The sequence below is a fragment of the Pseudorca crassidens genome, chromosome 14 (genome assembly GCF_039906515.1).
Source record: "Pseudorca crassidens isolate mPseCra1 chromosome 14, mPseCra1.hap1, whole genome shotgun sequence".
NCBI lineage: Eukaryota > Metazoa > Chordata > Mammalia > Artiodactyla > Delphinidae > Pseudorca > Pseudorca crassidens.
The window spans coordinates 84,653,464-84,668,645 of NC_090309.1; the positions used below are offsets into that span (position 1 = coordinate 84,653,464).

At 51.8% G+C, this 15,182-nt stretch overlaps 1 protein-coding gene and 1 non-coding gene across 4 annotated transcripts; both read left to right on the forward strand.

Annotated features, from left to right (window-relative positions):
- Positions 1–629: 629 nt before the first annotated feature.
- ODC1 (ornithine decarboxylase 1) lies at positions 630–7,995 on the forward strand. Of its 3 annotated transcripts, none has more exons than XM_067703696.1 (12): positions 631–841; positions 3,429–3,575; positions 3,666–3,797; positions 4,069–4,242; positions 4,426–4,598; positions 4,874–5,008; positions 5,138–5,219; positions 5,398–5,481; positions 6,137–6,299; positions 6,381–6,493; positions 6,582–6,796; positions 7,510–7,995. In XM_067703696.1, the coding sequence occupies exons 3-12, from the start codon at positions 3,696–3,698 to the stop codon at positions 7,652–7,654; spliced, it is 1,386 nt and encodes a 461-aa protein (XP_067559797.1). In that variant the 5' UTR covers positions 631–841; positions 3,429–3,575; positions 3,666–3,695; the 3' UTR covers positions 7,655–7,995. The 3 variants fall into 3 exon arrangements, with proteins under 3 accessions (XP_067559799.1, XP_067559797.1, XP_067559798.1); XM_067703697.1 differs by lacking the exon at positions 631–841 and adding an exon at positions 1,485–1,502; XM_067703698.1 differs by lacking the exon at positions 3,429–3,575 and having other exon boundaries at positions 630–841.
- On the forward strand, positions 2,404–2,535 carry LOC137206244 (small nucleolar RNA SNORA42/SNORA80 family). The gene has a single exon (XR_010934561.1). It is a non-coding gene; the product is annotated as a small nucleolar RNA SNORA42/SNORA80 family (small nucleolar RNA).
- Positions 7,996–15,182: the final 7,187 nt, after the last annotated feature.

A 15,182-nucleotide genomic window follows, 5' to 3' on the forward strand; every position in this document is an offset into this window, starting at 1 on the left:
CCCAGCTGTGCCGCTAACTTGCCGGGTGACATTTCTCCCTTCTGCGTCTCTGCCCCCTTCTTCGTGGGATGGGACTGCGACAGAATCGCTTCCAGGTCCCTCCCATAGGAATGGAGACGCCGGGCAGAAGGAGCCAGAGTGTGCCAGGTGGGGTCCACGTGGCCCGCTCGCGCCCGCGATTTCCTTTCTCCGCCCGAGGGCACGAGGCGTTTAATGCCAGGTGGAAGAACAGTGCTGTTTGGCGCAGGAGCTGAAATTTGGCGGCGGTCGGAGGCTGGTTTCGCAATTCTTCGGCTGCGGCTCTTGGCCCCAGGCGGAGCGCCAGGCGCAGGCGCCTGAGGGTGCGCTATTGGAGCCCAGGGCCCGCGGCGTGTGCGCCTGCGCGGGCCTGCAGCTGGCCCGGGAGGGGCGGGAGCCGCTCGGATGCGCTGACGTCGAACCGCCCGCGCCCCCCGCCCCTCCGCCCGGCTCAGGGTTGGCCGCCGCCGCGCCCCGCCCCCTCCCTGGGAGGACGCCCGGACGGAACCGATCGCGGCTGGTTTGAGCTGGTGCGTTTCCATGACGACACGCGCGGCGCTATAAGTAGCGGAGCTGCGACGAATCGGGCTTTGTCAGTTCCCTCAGTCTTCCTCAGCCTCTGCCGCCGCCGCTGTCCCTCTGCCAGCTCTCCGGCACCACCTCGGGCCGGCGGTTCTCCGCAGGAGGGAGTGAGGTGGCGGGCGGCCGGGCGGGCGGCTGACGGGGGCGGCGGGGACAGCGGCGGGGCGGCCGGCGGCCCTGCGCGCTCGGCGGCGGCGTCTGGTCTCCATGGGGTCTGCCCGCGGCGCCCGTGCGCTCTAAGGTGAGAGGGGCGCGTCCGGGCGGTTGGAAGGCCGGGGGAGCGGGGGTGACGGCCACGTGTCCCTGCGCCTGGGCCCGGCCTGAGGCCGGAGCAGCTCCCGCGCCGTGGAGCTGCGAGGACACGTGGTCGCAGAGCCGGCCGCCGGCCCCTGACCTCGGTGAGCCGCTGCGCCCCCGGCCCTGGCGTCCCCGGTGAAGCCGGCCCCCGGCGCGCACGGCGGCCGCCCTCCCGGCTCAGGGCAGCCTGGGCTGGAACGGCCCGGGGTTCACCTCCTCCGAACCACGTCAGTGAGGGTTTCTGAGCCGGAAGCTGTTGAAAAGGGTCGGTCGTTCCTTCAACTGCTGTGTTTTTTTTTAAACCCATGTGGCAGTCCGGTAGCAGGTGCAGGAGAGGTAGGAGGCGAGCCGGCGCAGGTCTCCGGGCTCCCATCGCTCGCACTCATTTCTAGAAGGAAGAGACGTGCCATTCCGCCGTATTGCCCTGGAATTTACTTTTTTCTTTTTCATTTTAGCTTTTATTTGTGCTGTGTGTACAGAGCGAATGACCCAGTATAGAAACCCACTCGGGTCGCTAGAGCTGAGATGAGATAACCTCGTAGTAACAACTGGTAATAGTCAGCCGGCCGTGGCTTAGAGTTGTTACGGGATCTTTGAATGACTCGGTGAGTCAAGGAAAACCTATAATATTAAGATCCCAGTTCAGGCTTCGGCATAGGAGCCAGTCCCAAGATCTTCCCAAAAAGGCCACCTGTGTTTGAAAATGCGAAATAATGGGGGAAAGTGGGGAGTAGAACCTCTTAGAAATGTCTAGGGAGAACAAAGAATGTGTTGACTTCATTCAAACCTAAAATAGGGCGTAATTTCGTTCACTTGTAAATTTTTCAGTTGCTGTTTGAATTAGTACCTGTCTTTTCTAACGTTACCCAGTTTGCAGTAAAGCATTTCATAGCAGAGAGGCGCTGTCTTGCGCTAGTCCGAGTCATTTTAAGTAACTTAGCTATACAGAAAGAACACCGAGAGGTGTTCTTGGGTGAAATGTTTCTATATCAAAAGTTATTGAGATAGGGCTTCCCTGGTGGCACAGTGGTTGAGAGTCCGCCTGCCGATGCACGGGACACGGGTTCGTGCCCCGGTCCGGGAAGATCCCACGTGCCGCGGAGCGGTTGGGCGCGTGAGCCATGGCCGCTGAGCCTGCGCGTCCGGAGCCTGTGCTCCGCAACGGGAGAGGCCACAACAGTGAGAGGCCCGCGTGCCGCGAAGAAAAAAAAAAAAGTTATTGAGATAAAGCTTTGAAAGATACAAGAAAGCAAAATACTTAGTAGGGGTGTATTTCAGAGAAACAAAAACGTCCTAAGCTTAAGCCTGAACATTGCCTTAAAAATGTTTAACAAGACTCTAAATAGCCCAATCTGTCACCGGTGAGCGTATTTAAATGTTGTTATATAGACAGAATGGGTTTGCCGGCAGTTAGTCTCTTCCCTTCCCCTACGCGCGATTTAGGCAACGTAGGTGGTTGACAATGCCAGCAAGTCACATTAGATCAAGCCTTGCAAGTTCTGCCGTGCATGGGTTTGGATTTATGGCAGGCCCGTCCCCCTGGGCCTCTCATAGTGTCCCATGCCAGAGCAAACTGGCCCAGAACCATTGCCTGGCCTCTGCCCGTAGGCTGCAGGCACTGAAGCGGGTTGCACAGTGGAAAAGAAGCCCTCCCTGGCAGAAATTAAATAAGTTAAAATCAGTAATTTTAAGACAACTGTCATTGACCAGTGTCGCATTTCATGAAGGCCAAGGACAGTGGCTCTGATTGTTAAATGAGCTTTATTTTTGCTTATTCATAAATTATTGTTGGCTTATTTTTGTTATTCATAGTTAGTCAAAACTTATTCCCAGGTGATGATCCTTCATAGCTAAGCAGGTATTAGAGCGCCTGTAAGGACAGTTGAGGTTCCCAGAGTTGCTGATTTAGTAGGCAGTGCTGGTTTAAGAATACTGATTTCTGATCCGCTACAGCAACTGTAATACATTATGTTGATTTGAAGATTGCAGTTTTAAAAAACACATGCCTAGCGTGAAAATTAGCTCATAAAATTCTCAGGAAACTTAAGAGCACTCAGTTAAGTTGAGAGCAATGATGCCTGTTAGTCACTAAAAGTTGTTCTGTATAAGACTTAGGAAATAGCAAGGTGTTTATACAGCAACTTTGAAAAATTGCTGTCATGCTATTTTAAGCTTCTAAAGAGAAACAGATCCGAAATAAAGTAAGCTAACTGTCATGAAACTTTTTCCCTATCAGTGAACTAAGTGCAGGAAAGCTTCTGAAACCTGCATTCAGCAGTTTTTAGCAGGGATATTTGAAATGCTTTTTTTGAGGTGGACAGTACTATATATGGAAGTTCAGTGTGAAAAACTCTAGCGTTGTATCTGTGGTGTCCTCATTCCATTGAGGTTTATGGAGTCACGTGACCTAAACCTAGGACTAATGGGATTCCCAAACCCAGTGAGTGAGGTGTCTGTGGAGGGTGCTTGAGTAGTCCTGCTTCTTGTGTGTGCTGCCAGTAACTGATCTTCCAATTTAATGTGTTCCGAAGGTGGACAGCAGATTGTGCGTTTGTCAGGACATTTTCACTGCTGCAGCAAGGGCACGCACATCTTTCAGTGGGACTTGGAATTCCTAGAGAATTGCCTTTGTGAAAAGCTGGCATAATTTCTTTAAATTTCATCTCTTAGTTTCCCTTGTAAGTATTCATGGTTGTTGCAGGCTTATCTTATTAGGAGTTACTAAGTATTGCTAAGACTTCTGAGTAAATCGTCTGCCCTGTCTGCAGTTTGTTGTTTCAGAAAGATATCAAGGAACCATGAACAACTTTAGTAATGAAGAGTTTGACTGCCATTTCCTGGATGAAGGCTTTACTGCCAAGGACATTCTGGACCAAAAAATTAATGAAGTTTCTTCTTCTGTAAGTGTATGTTAAGTCCTTGCTGGGAGTGCAGCTTTGAGAATGTTGGGTTGGATGGGAAGCTTCAGTGGGGTCTTGCGGAAATGGAAATGTCTTATTAGGGAATTTAGAATTTAATTGGCTACGGATCGTGCAATAAAAATGATATTCATGCCAGGAATTGACTAAATAGAGTAGGATTCATGAGAATGACGGGCAAGGGAAGGGAAGCCTGCGTGTTGGACACATTGTTAGGCCGCTGATGGGTTTCCTGTAACCACTGTCACTGCAGGACGATAAGGATGCCTTCTATGTTGCGGACCTGGGAGACATCCTGAAGAAACATCTGAGATGGTTTAAAGCTCTTCCTCGGGTCACCCCCTTTTATGCAGTCAAATGCAATGATAGCAGAACCATAGTGAAGACCCTAGCTGCCATAGGGACAGGATTTGACTGTGCCAGCAAGGTGAGCAAAAGCCGCAGAACTCACAGGATTGTCATGGCCTCGGTGTTCCCGCAGGGCAGATCAAAACTGCGTTGCTTGGGCAGGAGATGCTAATGAATTGAGTGGGGGTGGTGACAACTTCCCACGTTTTTCTGTTTCTTCCATGTATTAGCTACATGTATTGTAACACCTCTTCTTTTTCAGACTGAAATCCAGTTGGTGCAGAGTCTCGGGGTGCCTCCAGAGAGGATTATCTATGCAAATCCTTGTAAACAAGTGTCTCAGATTAAATACGCTGCCAATAATGGAGTCCAGATGATGACTTTTGATAGTGAAGTTGAGTTGATGAAAGTTGCCAGGGCACATCCAAAGGCCAAGTAAGTTACTCCTCCATTTGAGGGCAGGGTCAGATGTGGCATCTGTATGATAATGGCAGACAAACTCAAATTTCCAGTTGTTAGATTTCCATACTTTAGTAAATTATCTGTGTACTGGGTCAGAGACAAAGTAGAAAAAACCTTAAAGCCTCTTGATTAATAAAACCAAATTAGACTTAAACCACAGGGTATCAGAGCCCAGGAGTCTCTGTCTTAACCATGGCTGTAGATGATCTTCTGTTATGGGAAACTTGATACACTTTTCTTGCCTCTAGGTTGGTTTTGCGGATTGCCACTGATGATTCCAAAGCAGTCTGTCGCCTCAGTGTCAAATTTGGTGCCACACTCAAAACCAGCAGGCTTCTTTTGGAACGGGCGAAAGAGCTGGATATTGATGTCATTGGTGTCAGGTGAGATCTTGGTGATGGCAGAGGTAGAGATTAAGATTAGACAATGCAAGTTTTATAGGTTTTCTCCCACTGTGAATAGTTATTTCCAGAAATAGTAAGAAATAGCATATTCTACTTTTTTTGCCCCAGCTTCCATGTGGGAAGTGGTTGTACTGATCCGGAGACCTTCGTGCAGGCCATCTCTGATGCCCGCTGTGTCTTTGACATGGGAGTGAGTATATGTGAACCCCAAGTGGGAGGAGGGGGGGCAAGGATGACAGTAATAACTAGTCCCGATTCCAGAACTGACCTTTTGTAGAGGTCATCTGCTGCGTGCATTTGTCACGCCGTGTTAGGAATCTGGCTATGTGGTTGGCCTAATTTGAGTGAATTCACTTTCTTGACTCCAGGCTGAGGTTGGTTTCAACATGTATCTGCTTGATATCGGTGGTGGCTTTCCCGGATCTGAGGATGTAAAGCTTAAATTTGAAGAGGTAATTTATAACAAAACTATAATCTGTAGCTCTTAGCAAGTTCTTTTTTGGAATATTTCAAAACTTAACTAGTTTTAACAGATAGTAAAGGGACTATACAAACGTGAAAATAAATGTCTTGGTGTGGTAATTTGAATGACTTCTGTGCTATTTAAAATGGTACTTAAGGGACTTCCCTGGTGGCGCAGTGGCTAAGACTCCGAGCTCCCAATGCAGGGGGCCCGGGTTCAATCCCTGGTCACGGAACTAGAAGAAGTTAGGCCATTATATGCTACTCATTTATAAAATAAATCCGTATTCTTTTTTGTTAAAATTATGTGCATAGGCAGAATAGAAAGTTTTGTTCTGTTGGCATGTATTTGCTAGATAAAAACATTTAGGCACTTTGTAAGTGGTAATAAATTTGTATCATTGTTTAATAAAATCATATCCATAACATCTTAGAGTAGAAAGGGTGTCTGGAGGGGAATCAAAATGAAACCACAGGGATGTACAGGCTGGTTTTCAGGGAAATGTTTATCTTTTGCTGTTGTTTGAGGGTAAACCTCTCTGCTGATGACTGCTCTCAGTGCTTTTGATGTGTCACGTCACAAGGTACTGGTCCGTGTGAGTTCCCCTTGATGACTAACTGCTCTTTTCTATCTCACTCTGGTAGATTACCAGTGTAATCAACCCGGCGTTGGACAAGTATTTTCCATCGGACTCTGGAGTTAGGATCATAGCTGAGCCAGGCAGATACTATGTTGCATCAGCTTTCACACTAGCAGTTAATATCATTGCCAAAAAACGCGTATTAAAGGAACAGACAGGCTCTGATGGTACGTACAAAGGATGATTCATCGCGTGTACAACAAAGTTGGTACCTGAAGTGGTAATTGAGACTAATTGTGCTTTTCTAGATGAAGATGAGTCAAGTGAACAGACGTTTATGTATTACGTGAACGATGGAGTGTATGGATCTTTCAACTGCATCCTCTACGATCACGCACACGTGAAGCCTCTTCTGCAGAAGGTACCTTGTGAACACGCTGTAGACAGCAGTTAAGAGGATTGGTCGGAACAAGTGTAAGCAGGCGTGTTTTTCTCTCTCTCAAATGTAGAGACCCAAACCAGATGAGAAGTATTATTCGTCCAGCATCTGGGGACCGACCTGTGATGGCCTGGATCGCATTGTTGAGCGCTGTAACTTGCCCGAGATGCATGTGGGCGATTGGATGCTCTTTGAAAACATGGGTGCTTACACTGTCGCTGCTGCTTCTACTTTCAATGGATTCCAGAGACCAACCATCTACTATGTGATGTCAGGGCCAACATGGTTAGTGACAACAGTGTGTGTGTTTATGTTTCCTGTAAGAAAATAAAACCTTCCAGGATTTGTTATGCTTGCTCTTGTCGAATAAGAAATTGCTTTACTTAGGGTTAAATAGTAACTTTTTTTTTTTTTTTTTTGCGGTACACGGGCCTCTCACTGTTGTGGCCTCTCCCGTTGCGGAGCACAGGCTCCGGACGCGCAGGCTCAGCGGCCATGGCTCACGGGCTCAGCCGCTCCGCGGCATGTGGGATCTTCCCGGACCGGGGCACGAACCCGTGTCCCCTGCATCGGCAGGTGGACTCTCAACCACTGAGCCACCAGGGAAGCCCCAGTAACATTTTTTTAAATTGTTTTTCTCTCCATATTAATGTATGCTTTAGAAATTTTGGAAAATACAATGGAAGGAAAATCCCTTCAATAATAGTGATCTGTATTTTCAGATTTTTAAGGCATAATCATTTTAGAAAAGATTGATCAGGATATTTCTCTGCAGCTAGAATATTTTAATTAGTGTCTGTGACTTGTGCTTTCCTCGTTACCATAAAGATGGTTCTGAAGAAATGCTTGCTGTAGAGCTACGTTGAATTGCTTCCTGATGACATAGTAACCAAGGACATAAATAGGCTCATGAATAAGTTATTCTCAGTTTCTCGGTGTGGAATTGCTCAGTGAGGGGTGACTCAGGGTTTCTGAGCGTGCCACTCTGTCTCTTTCAGGCAACTGATGCAGCAAATCCAGAACCACGACTTCCCCCCCGGCGTAGAGGAGCAGGACATCGGCACCCTGCCTGTGTCCTGTGCTTGGGAGAGTGGAATGAAACGGCACCCAGCAGCCCGCGCTTCAGCTCGTATTAATGTGTAGATACCATTCTTGTAGCTGTTAACTGCGCGTTTAGCTTGATTTAAGGGTTTGGGGGGGACCACTTAACTTAATTACTGCTAGTTTTGAGATGTCTATGTGAATAGGGTTGGCACAGATGCAGCAACGTGGAAGACTAGGCGATGGGGTCACACTTATCTGTGTTCCTATGGAAACTATTTGAATATTTGTTTTATATGGATTTTTATTCACTTTTCAAACATGCTACTAAAGCGTGCCCCTCAGCTGCTGAGCAAGCGTTTGTAGCTTGTGCATTGGCAGAAAGGGCCAGAAGCTCAGTGCTGTGACCTGTTTGAAGTAAAGTATAGGCACTGGGAAATGTCTACGGCGTGTCCATTCCAGATGGCTCACCTTGCGTGTGGTTTACAGGTGGGAAATTGATGCTTCTCCCATAGGCTGAGAAACTTGCCCCAGAGGACTAAGGAGTTGACAGGTTTTCAATATTTTGAAGATCCACGGAATGCCTTTTTCCTGTCTGACATTTTTATTTCAAGTCCACAAGTCCTGTCGGAAGTTTGCTTTGGATTCCCAGAATAGTGAGTGGGTCTAGCCCCATGTGCGGTGGAAGGAAAAGGAGGGGCGAGACAGTGAGCAGTCTCTGCTGTTAACGGCTCAGTCCACCCTGGATGCGACTGTGAGCCTGGAGTGCCCAGGGCCCCTTGTTAACTAGCCGGCCTGCGGCGAGCAGGGCCAGTGCCCAGGCCCCCTGCACCCTGCCTCCAGAGGCTAGACACAGGCCCTCCCCGTCTTGACTTCACTAGTTGCATAGTTACAACTAGTTGGGAATGTAGCACAGCTTTTGGTAGTTGTTGCACGTGTTGTAGAGCTTTACCTTCCGACCTTGGCCTTTTATATTCTCTTACTCAACTTGTACCCCCAGTCCTCAGAGGAGGTTGGCAGGCTCCCATACTAAATTTCCAAAATGGGAATTGTGAATTCGTGCTGTAGCACAGGGAGGAGGGAGGAAAGGAAGGCCACGTAAAAGCCAGGTGTCACCTTAGTAACTGCCACTGGTCTGTACCAGACACTGCAGACGGCACTGAGTGTCTCACCAGCTTCGTTAGAGGGACACGGGGAGACAGCACGTGGCACAGGTGGGAATGCTGCAGCTTCTTGCATCTCAGGGACTGCATTAAGCGCTTCTGCTGATGCTCTTGGTACCTTTACCAAGGAGTTGAGGGGAGTGACTTGCGTTTCTAAAAAGCCACCTTCCCCCGAGACCTGAGTTCCACCTGGACACAGCACGTTGCTGTGATCGCTGACGTCACCTCTCGGCTGGTTAGCCAGACCCCTGAATAAGACTTCTTAGGAGCCACAGAGAAAATAGGTCTGACTGGAGTCTGGGCAGAATAGAGGAAAGAACACAAGTGGACTGTCTGTCCGACTTCCTGTGAGCACATCCTTTTCTGGGTCCTCAGTCTGCCCGCTGCTAATGTTCAAAATAAAGGAATTGGTGTTCTGTATGGATTAAGTGCCAAGAAATGCAAGCTAGATGCCATGCCTAAGACTTTGAGAAATTAGATTTTCTACCTCCAGAAGTGAGGAGTAACAAGATGCCCTAGTGACAGCACTGAGCTTGGATTGAAAAGAGGAGAGGTTTTCCACTCAAAAAGTATGCAGTACTGAGGGCTTGGGAACTGCTCTGCTCGCAGCCTGTTAGGTAAAAGTGCAGTCCAGCCAACTGGCCAGTGCTGGTGGGGACAGAAGTAGCCCCAGGTAGTCCCATGGCGCCCATACAACAACCTCTGAACCTGGCTCATGGCAGCTTGGTGAAGCAACTTGTGAGCCCTGGGAGCCTGTATGGTGACACGGCCTGGGCTGGGCCAAATGACCTCCCGTGGCCCCTACACCTGGGTGTGGGCGAGTTTGGCAAAAGGATGGAGATCTCAGACGGCTGGGTGTGTGTCGGTCAACACTGTCCTCCAGGACCCTCAAGTTCTAGCTTGCAGTGTGCACTTAGTATGTCCATTACAGATGGTACTGTCTGGTCATTCATAGAAATGACATTTCTAGACCTTGATTTGAAGTGAATATAGCTCTGGCCTCCACCAAGGCTGTGGGTGACTCTTCCTCCTGAGGGTGTTGGAGTCTCCACGCAGGCCCGCATGGGACGGGCTACTGGTTCAAGGTAAAGGAAGTGGTTTCCAAGCCCCTGCATTTGAATCACTTGGGGAGCGTCTGAAAATGCAGATTGCCGGGCCCGCCCCAGGACTGGGGACGGAGTGTGGGGCAGTGGGTAACCACCTGGGCAAAGTAAGATGTCACTGATGCTCCTTACACCACAGTAAATCCCAGATGAAAGTTCTCATTGTGACAGGTTAGGCCACAAATGTATTAGAAGAAAACATTTGAAGTCAAAAATGCAAGGGGCAGGGGCTTCCCTGGTGGCACAGTGGTTGAGAGTCCGCCTGCCGATGCAGGGGACACGGGTTCGTGCCCCGGTCCAGGAAGATCCCACATGCTGCGGAGCGGCTGGGCCCGTGAGCCATGGCCACTGAACCTGCGCGTCCGGAGCCTGTGCTCCACGACGGGAGAGGCCACGTGGAAGGGACCAATTTCTTTCCTGTTCAAAGAGCTCCAATAAATCTGTAAAAAAAAGAATTCAATAGAAAGTGGGCAAGCCACTTAGGTTCACAGAAAAGAAAAAACTTTGAACTTGAACAAACTTTAAAACGCAAGTGCATGTTAAAACTATGAGAATCTATCACCTGTCAGTTTGACGAAGGTAGAAGAGTGCACTGGCTTGCTGGGTAAGCAGGCTGGCTCGCCCAAGGCAGATGGGAACCTGAGAATAAGAAGAATCTCTGGAGGGAATTTGGCGATATCAGAAATAATCCACGTTATCTTTGCCCCGACAAGTCTACTTGTAAGAATTTTCTGATAAGTCGGCTTAAGGCTTTTCATTGTGACAGTGTCTGTACAGCATGTATTAGAAACAACCGTATGCTCGTGAAGAGGGTGCTGGCTGATGAGATCACTGGGACACACGGCTGCTTCAAGACGCAGAGCCCTGCAGGAGCTGGTGGGGGACGATCTCCAAGCTGGAGAAAGAGGGGCAGAGGAGCAACGTGCAGTGAGCTATCCCGTGTGTAAAAGGCAAGCCAGGCTTGGTGTGCACGCGTGTACCTGCACACGCGTGGAAACTTCTGAAAGGACTGACAAGAAACGCAGCAGGAGGATGGAGGCCTGAGGAGGGGAGTGGAGACTGACTTCATACGCACTTTTACACGTGTCTATTGCTGATCTTAAAGGAATCAAATGAATATGCCACCTGGGTGAGGAAGGAGAGGCCCAGAGAAAAAGTCCTCAGTCGTGTAACTCCCACGCGCACGAGAGGCTGAACCAGGGCCCGCGGGCTGGGCCGGGGACAGGGCGGCGTTGGCCAGGGCCGCCCTGCAGGGCTGGCTCGCACCCACCCAGCTCCTGAGGCTGCCGGAAGAAGCGGCCGAGTCTTCGGGGCCGAGTACTCACCCGCCCTCCCCCCCCGACACACACACCTCTGCCCCGCAGCCCCGTCCGCGCCGGGGCGGGGCCGTCTGCCCTGACAGGGCGCAGTCCCCCCGGGACGGGGTCAGAGCCTGAGCCTGCACCTGGACCCGTCCGCACCCAGGGCGCCACTGTCCACGCCTTCCACAGCCCTCTCTAGCCTCCTGGCTGACCAGCCTTCGTGCTGCCTCGCAGGCGGCCCACTGGCCCACGCAGGCCTCACTCGGCCTGTCTTCTGTAGCCCTGTGCTCCCCACGGCCCACGGTGACCCCTGTGATGGTCACCTTGCATCTCTGTGCAGACTCCATCCTTGTTTGTCAGGTTACTCTACCTGCCAGCTGGTCAGGCTGTATTTTATGTGGCAACCCTATCAACCAGGCTTCCGAGTCCCGGGTACCAGGAGCCCGGCCTCGGCTTCTGTGTGCTGTGTGGCCCACGGGAAATCAGGTGCTCCCCCGGGCTTTAGGCTGTCAAATGGGACAGAGGCAGAAAGCTCCTATATGAAGCTGGCCGGAGAGGCTCCGAAACCAGGCTGGGGGATCCGCGCTCCCAGGCCCGGACGGCCCTCCCGGATACGGCCACCAGGGGGCAGCAGCACCTCGTGCTTGAGACTCCTCGGCCCATCTGGAGCTGCGACCAAGTGGGCAGGTCCTTCAGTCCCTCAGCAAACGATGGCAGCGGCCTGACAGGAGGGCTGTGGGGACTGGAGCGTGGCCTGGCTCGGGGAGTCCAAGGGCAGCCACACCTGGGCAGCTAGGCTTTGAGGCTCCAGACAGCTCGCCCTGGACCAGGCTGCTCCCCCCGAAAATCTTGCGGAGCCCCACAGACGAAGACTCCCCCAGCCCAGCCCTCACCCCCTGCCTCACACGCAGGGAACAGCTGGGGGGTCCCCACGGCCTGCATTCCCTGCCCCCTGCCTGTCCGGAGTGGGTGATGCCCCCAGCCTGGGCTCCTGAAGTACCCACACCACACTTGGTGACCTGGCCGGCCACCCCTCAGGCGCCCCCTGGACACACCGCTCGTGCCCGTGCCCCGCCCGGGCCCTGCGGCCAGGCTCACCCGCCCCCCATCCCCCGCTGAAGCGTGGGTGGCGTGGGAAGCAGGGGGCACTGCCCTCACAGTCCACCCGCTGACCAGCCCTTGAGGCCTAAGTCCAGGTCCTGCTTATCCCCACACATCGGTCCCCGGGCGCCCAAGGCTGCTGGTGTTACCCCTCCCCATCTTCGCCTGGCCCGGGGCCATACTCTTCCCACAGCGGGGCCTCCCCACCCTGGGCGCCTGGTGCCAGCCCCGGCTCTGGCGCCCCCTTCTGGAGGAGCCAGGAACCATCTGCAGCCCTCGCTCTGAGCTGGAGGGGCAGGGGGGCAGATCCTGGCCCACGGGCATCCTTGCCCTCCCCCAAGGCTCTGCAGCCTGTCCCTCTTTATGTCACACTTAGTCATTCCACTTGTAGTACCTTATTCTACAGAAGTAATCCCGATGGACACAGAGATGTATATAAAACGTATTCACATTGTTTGTGACAGGGAAAAGCAAACTGTCTAAATCTAATTGCAAAGAATTGATTAAACTATGGGACATCAATATGATGGAACACTACATGATACCTCATTAAGTGAAAAAAGCAGGAATATGAAATAGCAAGTATACTACAATTCTATTTTTGTAATCCCTAAGTGTACAAATATATTTATAGAAAAAAATAAAAAGACTGAGAATATATACACCAAAATGAACAGTGCTTATGTCTGGGTATTAAATTTATAGGTAATTGTTCTCTTGTTACTCTGTATTTTCTGTAAAGAATATATGTAACTCTTAGAGAAAGTTTAAAAGCAACATAAAAGCTATCAGAAAAATGAGGCCTTAAGAAAGCCCTATCACAACAGTATCATGCCAAAAACTAAGCATACATTATATTAAGAATTCAATATTTTCAATTTTAGATTGAAATCTAAAACTGAATTTTAGATTGCGAGATCAAGGTCAGCACCCTTGGTTCTCTGGGCCCCTGCCTTATGTGCCCAGGGTCACGTGGCTTGTCAGTGGCCAGGCTGAGACTTGTACCCCTGCCTCTGTGTCTGAGGCCCACTGGGTGCAGTTCCAGGCTGTGGGGTGGACCCCACGCTTCGTTTGTTCACTCACTCATTCTGAGCCTCTAATTTTTTTTCCCCCTCTTGTTTTTGGCCATGCCACGTGGCTTGCGGGATTCTCAGTTCCCCGACCAGGGATCGAACCCGGGCCGTGGCGGTGAAAGCCTGGAATCCTAACCACTAGGCCACCAGGGAACTCCCTAATTCTAAGCCTGGCCTGTACCGGCTCTGGGTAGGGGAAGGGGGAAGGCGACCAGAAGGAAGTGAATTATGAGGTCAGTACAAGGGAAGCAACGCTGTGGGCGAGGGGAGCACGGGGGCCGTGGGGAGTATCTGGGGAGGGTGGGGACGGCTTTCTGGAGGAAGGGACGTTTGCATGGCGTCTTGGGAAAGGCAGGTGTGTGGGCGTGCATGAAGTTCATGGAGGCCGTTTCAGCCCAAGCTGGGGACAGGAGTAGGGTGGGTGCCCTGCTGTGAAAGCCGACTGGGCCAGCTTAGAGCCAGGGCCAGGGGCTCGGGTCCCGCTCCCACCCACCTGGAAGGAGCTGCAGGGCTGCCACCCAACACAGCCTCGCACACGTCCCCAGAAGCCACTCACCTGCTGAAACAGGCCCAGGCCAGACGCGCCGGGAGTCTGGTGCCGAGTCTCTGCACGGGTGGTGCCTGGGTGTGCGTCTGTGACACTGCCTTGTAGGGCAGACACACACCCCAAACTAGACGCCTGAGTCCCACCAAGCCCTGTCTGCAGAGACCACACCACCTGCCCCTCTACACACACACACACACACACACACACACACACACACACGCGCGCGCGCGCGCGCGCGCTGAAAGGGGCACTGTCTGGGGGGTAGGATCATCTGACTAGTTCTGATTCTGCCACTGAGTTGCTGGGACCTGAGGGACATGGCCGGTTGCTAGCCGAATCCCCGGAGTGAGTGACGGGCCTGTGGGTCATCCCTGCCCTTCCCTGGGCCGGTTTCCTCATCGCCTAAGACTCCCTAAGGCACCACCCTGACCCCCAGACCCACAACTTCCACATTCGGGTGGAAGCACTTGGGATGGTTATTTCAGGTCAACGCGCCTGGGTCGTGGGTGTCCTGACAGTTGGTTAAACATTATTCTGGGTGTGTCTGTGAGGGCGTTTCTGGGGGAGATGAACATTCGGCTTAGCAGACTGAGTAACGCAGAATGCCCCCCTCCCGCCCCCGGCAATGTGGGCAGCCTCGTCCAGAGGGTTGACTAGACAAAAGGCTGAACTGAGCAGGGAGATTTCGTCCTCTGCCTGCCGGGCTTGGGCTGGGATGTCGGTCTCCTGCCTTCAGATCCAGACTGGAACTAATGCCGTCGGCTCTCCTGGGTCTCCAGCTGGTAGATCTTGTGTTCATTCCGCCTCCATAATCTTATGAGCCAATTCCTTGCGATGAATCTTTCTTTCTCCCCCCGCCCCACCCCAGTATACATGTGTGCATACAGAGGGAGACACCCCCCTTGGCTCTGTTTCTGGGGCGAACCCTGCTACAGCGGTCATTCCCATCCATGCCTGATTCCTGGGCAATGTCCCTGTTAGTAGTACTGCAGCACTCCCCGCCTCTCCTCAACAGGCAACAAGCACTATTGATTTAGCCTTGGCCAGTTCTCCTTACATTTTGTAAAATACAAGCCCCTCTCGGGGAGGGGAGATTCCTCCAGGCCAGGCGGAGTTGGCAAGGCACCATCCTCCTTCTCTGTAGCAAGCTGGGTCCACCCCCGGGTCACCTGGCCTCCCTCTCCCACCACCCCCCTCCCCCTCCCACCACCCACGAAGGCCCAGCCTCGGCAGTGCCCCTGGCTGTAAGGTCACTTGCAGAAGGGCTCACCGTTTCTATTCAGAGGCCTGGAGTGGTAAAAGGTATTAAGATTACTAAAATCAGCAAAACAGCCAGGGTCCC

Excerpts from the sequence above, each read along its gene's own strand:
- ODC1 (XM_067703698.1), top strand. The coding sequence starts at position 3,696 with ATGAACAACTTTAGTAATGAAGAGTTTGACTGCCATTTCCTGGATGAA. Across the intron at positions 6,494-6,581 it reads TGAAGCCTCTTCTGCAGAAG|AGACCCAAACCAGATGAGAA; the intron begins GTACCTTGTGAA and ends TCTCAAATGTAG. Across the intron at positions 6,797-7,509 it reads GTGATGTCAGGGCCAACATG|GCAACTGATGCAGCAAATCC; the intron begins GTTAGTGACAAC and ends TGTCTCTTTCAG.